General features: G+C 40.9%; 1 protein-coding gene across 3 annotated transcripts in view; it reads left to right on the top strand.

The window, feature by feature from the left end:
• Positions 1 to 5,938, top strand: part of LOC103069787 (BDNF/NT-3 growth factors receptor) — a 221,936-nt gene that overhangs the window by 81,721 nt on the left and 134,277 nt on the right. For all 3 annotated transcript variants that reach the window (XM_007467428.1, XM_007467427.1, XM_007467429.1), the window contains one exon: positions 3,535 to 3,570. In XM_007467428.1, the coding sequence (XP_007467490.1) occupies positions 3,535 to 3,570 (36 nt within the window). The remainder of the gene's footprint in view (positions 1 to 3,534; positions 3,571 to 5,938) is intronic.

Here is a 5,938-nt window from a genome sequence, read left to right as displayed (position 1 = left end):
ATATGTCCTGCCAGTCCCTTCTGGTTTGCAGAGTTTCTGCTGAAAGATCAGCTGTTAACCTTTTTGGGATTTCCTTGTGTGTTATTTGTTGTTTTTCCCTTGCTGCTTTTAATATGTTTTCTTTGTATTTATTTTTGACAGTTTGATTAACATGTGTCTTGGTGTATTTCTCCTTGGATTTATCCTGTATGGGACTCTCTGTGCTTCCTGGACTTGATTAACTATTTCCTTTCCCATATCAGGGAAGTTTTCAACTATAATCTCTTCAAATATCTTCTCAGTCCTTTTCTTCTTCTCTTCTTCTCCTGGAACCCCTATAATTCGAATATTGGTGCGTTTAATGTTGTCCCAGAAGTCTCTGAGACTGTCCTCAGTTCTTTTCATTCTTTTTTCTTTATTCTGCTCTGCAGTAGCTATTTCCACTATTTTATCTTCCAGGTCACTTATCCATTCTTCTGCCTCAGTTATTCTGCTACTGATCCCATCTAGAGTATTTTTAATTTCATTTATTGTGTTGTTCATCATTGTTTGTTTCATCTTTAGTTCTTCTAGGTCCTTGTTAAATGTTTCTTGCATTTTGTCCATTCTTTTTCCAAGATTTTGGATCATCTTTACTATCATTATTCTGAATTCTTTTTCAGGTAGACTGCCTATTTCCTCTTCATTTGTTAGGTCTGCTATGTTTTTTTCTTGCTCCTTCATCTGCTGTGTGTTTTTCTGTCTTCTCAGTTTGCTTATCTTACTGTGTTTGGGGTCTCCTTTTTGCAGGCTGCAGGTTCGTAGTTCCCGTTGTTTTTGTTGTCTTTCCCCAGTGGCTAAGGGTGGTTCAGTGGGTTGTGTAGGCTTCCTGGTGGAGGGGACTAGTGCCTGTGTTCTGGTGGATGAGGCTTGATCTTGTGTTTCTGGTGGGCAGGTGCACGTCTGGTGGTGTGTTTTGGTGTGTCTGTGGACTTATTATGACTTTAGGCAGCCTCTCTGCTAATGGGTGGGGTTGTGTTCCTGTCTTGCTAGTTGTTTGGCATAGGATGTCCAGCACTGTAGCTTGCTGGTCGTTGAGTGAAGCTGGGAGCTGGTGTTGGGATGGAGATCTCTGGGAGATTTTCCCTGTTTGATATTATGTGGAGCTGGGAGGTCTCTTGTGGACCAGTGTCCTGAAGTTGGCTCTCCCACCTGAGAGGCAGAGCACTGACTCCTGGCTGCAGCACCAAGAGCCTTTCATCCACAAGGCTCAGAATAAAAGGGAGAAAAAGTAGAAAGAAAGAATTAGTAGAAGGAGAAAGAAAGAAAGAAAGAAAGAAAGAATGGAGGGAGGGAGGAAGGAAGGAAGGAGGGAGGGAAAGAAAAAAAGAAAGAAAGAAGATGCTGTAAAATAAAATAAAGTCAGATAAAATATAATAAAGTTATTAAGATAAAAAAATAATTATTAAGAAATAGAAAAAAATTAAAAGAAAAAACAAAACAAAACAAAAAAACGGACGGATAGAACCCTAGGACAAATGGTGGAAGCAAAGCTATACAGCATAAACATTGCTGTCAAAGTCCACCTCCTCAATTTGGGATGATTCGTTGTGTATTCATGTATTCCACAGACATCAAGTGGATTGTGGAGCTTTAATCTGCTGCTTCTGAGGCTGCTGGGAGAGATTTCCCTTTCTCTTCTTTGTTCTCACAGCTCCCAGGGGCTCAGCTTTTGATTTGACTTTGCCTCGTTGTGTAGGTCGCCGGAGGGCGTCTGTTCTTCGCTCAGACAGGACGGGGTTAAAGGAGCCGCTGATTCGGGGGCTCTGGCTCACTCAGGCCGGGGAGAGGGAGGGGCTCGGAGCGCGGGTGGAGCCTGCGGCGGCAGAGGCCGGCGTGACGTTGCACCAACCTGAGGCGCTCCGTGAGTTCTCCTGGGGAAGTTGTCCCTGGATCCTGCGACCCTGGCAGTGGCGGGCTGGACAGGCTCCCCGGAAGAGGTGTGTGGATAGTAACCTGTGCTCGCACACAGGCTTCTTGGTGGCGGCGGCAGCAGCAGCCTTAGCGTCTCATGCCCGTCTCTGGGGTCCGCGCTTTTAGCCGCGGCTCGCGCCCGTCCCTGGAGCTCCTTTAAGCAGCGCTCTTAATCCCCTCTCCTCGCGCACCAGGAAACAAAGAGGCAAGAAAAAGTCTCTTGCCTCTTTGGCAGGTCCAGACTTTTCCCCGGACTCCCTCCCGGCTAGCCGTGGCGCACTAACCCCCTGCAGGCTGTGTTCACGCCGCCAACCCTAGTCCTCTTCCGGCGCTCCGACCGAAGCCCGAGCCTCAACTCCCAGCCCCGCCCGCCGCGGCGGGTGAGCAGACAAGCCGCTTGGGCTGGTGAGTGCCGGTCGGCCCCGATCCTCTGTGCGGGAATCTCTCCGCTTTGCCCCCCCGCAGCGCTGTTGCTGAGCTCTGCCCCGCGGCTTCGAAGCTTTCCCCTTCCACCAACCGCAGTCTCCGCCCGCGAAGGGGCTTCTTAGTGTGTGGAAACTTTTCTCCTTCACAGCTCCTTCCCACTGGTGCAGGTCCCGTCCCTATTCTTTTGTCTCTGTTTATTCTTTTTTCTTTTGCCCTACCCAGGTACGTGGGGGGTTTCTTGCCTTTTGGGAGGTCTGAGGTCTTCTGCCAGCATTCAGTAGGTGTTCTGTAGTTGTTCCACGTGTAGATGTATTTCTGGTGTATCTGTGGGGAGGAAGGTGATCTCCGCATTTTACTCTTCCACCATCTTCCCGGAAGCCTTCACCGACTCTTTTTGACAGTGATTTTAAAAAGTTAAAAAATTTTTCTTTTTTTGCACATTCTCTTAGGAATATTTTTAAATGAATATTCTGACCATCTTGGAGACTAAAGACACATCCAAAGTAATTAAATGATATACTCTTGAATTTCTCTGTGATATAACATTTATTTATAATCTCAGTAGATTATTTTTCTATTTTTCTACGCTTATTTTTCTATGTTGTATTAGGGTAAAAAAAAAAAAAAAGGGTTTATTCTGTCATAGAAATGTCCCTGAAGACCAAGTGGAGAGCAAAATTGTGCTTTGGGTATTATTATCCAGGCTGGTTAATAACGTGTTTGTGAATACAAATGGACCTGCCACAACATAGTTTGAAAGTAACCCTCAAATCATCAGAGAATAACAAAGGTGGTATAGAAATGATCTGTTTCTGGAATAGAAATACCAATTATAATTAAAATGACCAAGTGTTTAATAGAAACAGTTTTTTAAAAAAGGAAATGGTCATAATTCATTGATTGTTGAATATTTTCTTGCTGAAGTGATTTGTAAATTGTTTATCCTTTTCTTTCCTTTTCTGGAAGAGGGATGGAGGTTGTGGGCTTGGAGAGAGCAACAAGGTTAACATGAAGCAAACCTAGAATTTCAGATTTTATTCCCCTGTCCTATAAAGTAGTCTATTCAATTAGAAAACTTTCAATGTATATTTAGCTGATTTTAGTGAGTATAAGTTAGTAATTTTTTAACTTCAAATGCATACTTAACAAGATTTCTTTGTTTTGTTTCCTTTTTAGGTGCAAACCCAAATTATCCTGATGTAATTTATGAAGGTAGCTATCCTGTGGTCTGTATTTTGTATTTTTTTCAAAATGTTTGTCTAAAATGAAATAAAACAATTAAAAGAAGAACTAACTTTAAGCTCAGTTAAATATATACTTCAGGCATGACATAGGCCAAAATAATATTTCAAAAATCATTCAGTATTGATGGCTGTTTTCCCTTGATATTTACAATGCCTGTAAATAACATTTTCTCTCTCCTGCTTGTTCTTGGAAATAGTAAATGCATTGCGCTGCAACAGACATTTTGTTTCCATAATTGGGAACTAATTACCTGTTTAAAAGCCATGACTACCAAGAAAAGGGAGGTGTATCAGTTTCTGGCCGTGACAGTAAACCCAATTCAAAATTATGTTTCTTACAAAATGAGGAAGACTGGCTCACACACAGGAGCCTCAGAGGCAGGGCATGTTTTTTTTTTTTTTAATTAAATTTATTTATTTATCTATTTATTTATGGCTGTGTTGGGTCTTCGTTTCTGTGCGAGGGCTTTCTCTAGTTGCGGCGAGCGGGGGCCACTCTTCATCGCCGTGCGCGGGCCTCTCACTATCGCGGCCTCTCTTGCTGCGGAGCACAGGCTCCAGACGCGCAGGCTCAGTAGCTGCGGCTCACGGGCCTAGTTGATCCGCGGCGTGTGGGATCTTCCCAGACCAGGGCTCGAACCTGTGTCCCTAACATTAGCAGACGGATTCTCAACCACTGCACCACCAGGGAAGCCCAAGGGCACGTTTTAAGGTTGGTGAGACCATCAGCTCAACCATGTCATCAGGGATCCAAGTTTTTTTTTTTTATCTCTGCACTCTCCTGCCCATTGTACTGGCTTCACTGAAGGCTGGTTTCTCTTACGGTTTTAAGATGAGTCATTCACATTGATGAGAGAAAGGGAAGAGCTTTTGAAAGTGTTCCAGAAGAAAGAGAACTTTCCCAGAGACCTCCACCAAGCCCTGTATCTGATTCAAGACTCAGTTGGGTCATGGTCCATTTTTGCCTCCAGTACTGAGAAGAGGGTTGGATTACCCTTGACTAACTAGACCCACACCTGGAGTTTCGATCAGCTTCCCCAGAGGATGTGCTTGATCCCCTTGAATAAAATGGGGTTCTCTTAGGAATGTAGAAAGGGAGAAACCAAAAGATTCACTATATTAGCTTACCAAATATATTTACTTTGCTATTTTAATTGAATCCCAGGGCTGTTTTACTAGGCATGAAAATCCATCTTTAACAGTTTTCAAACCACCTTCATGACCAAGAGGCTTCCGTTTGGGGAAGTGGCAGGCTAAATTTCAAGACTTGGCTTGAAATTTAAGATTGATTAAAACTTACATTGATTAAAAAGATACATTTATATATTTATTCTATAAAATCTATTCTTTAATTTTATATACACAGCTTGACAAATGTGTATATTTATATTTTTAATATAAATATAGCTTATAACTTTAATATAAAATTCTCTGTATGTTTATTGTACATGTGTATATTTAACTTGAGCTAATTTTAACTAGGGAATTACATTGTCTTTACCTGCTTTATGCATGTTAAGCCATCTTTCCTCCAAGCTGTGGTTTGGATATTTTTGTGCATGTGATTTGTGTATTTTTATTTTTATTTGTTCTGATATGGCTTAAAGAAAGAGTATGTCAAATTGTGTCACAGAGAAATATGTTTGAATTGTGATTTTCAGTTTTAAAATTATGTTTTGGACTCCTTTCCAATAACTTTTAAGACTCTAAAAATGTCATCTTTCCATTGGTCTCAGGTTACACTTTGGATCTTTGGGCTACAATGTCATGATATTAAACTATAGACACTTTAGTGGTTTAATTTTGCATGAGTAGCTGGATATAATATGAAAAGGGAAAATAGGCAAATAAATGATATCTCCTACTGTTTGATTGAAATATTAATAAGTTCTCATATATTCAAAACGAAAATGGTGAGAATGTAGTTTTTCAGTTAAGAATAAAACAGCTACAGATAGAAAATATATGCTTTTTCTGTTAATTTTCATTCACATTCAAAGGAACACTCTGCTGGTAAAATTATAATTTAAATTGGTTGCCCTGAGGCCAGCTTGATAATTCTACCAAGGGAAGATTAGCTAGGGCTGACTTAATGAGTTTGTTTTTTCAGGGTGGAAATTGAAGGCACCATACCTATTTAGAATAAAAATACAAAAATTTATAAACAACGTGGTCTGCAATAAGTTTACCAAAAACTTCTTATGACTTCTATATGTAATATTGTTAATAAAAACTTTGCCTACAAAAGAAGTATTTACTTATATCCTGATCCCTGTAGACTAAAATTGATTCAGAAGAGCAACTACATTTGAGAACTGAGAACATACCCTCACAAT

The sequence above is a fragment of the Lipotes vexillifer genome, unplaced genomic scaffold (genome assembly GCF_000442215.2).
Source record: "Lipotes vexillifer unplaced genomic scaffold, Lipotes_vexillifer_v1.1 scaffold917, whole genome shotgun sequence".
In the NCBI taxonomy this organism is placed as follows: domain Eukaryota; kingdom Metazoa; phylum Chordata; class Mammalia; order Artiodactyla; family Lipotidae; genus Lipotes; species Lipotes vexillifer.
The sequence above is the reverse complement of the archived record's forward strand: the minus strand, read 5'-3'. Positions and strand labels throughout refer to the sequence as shown.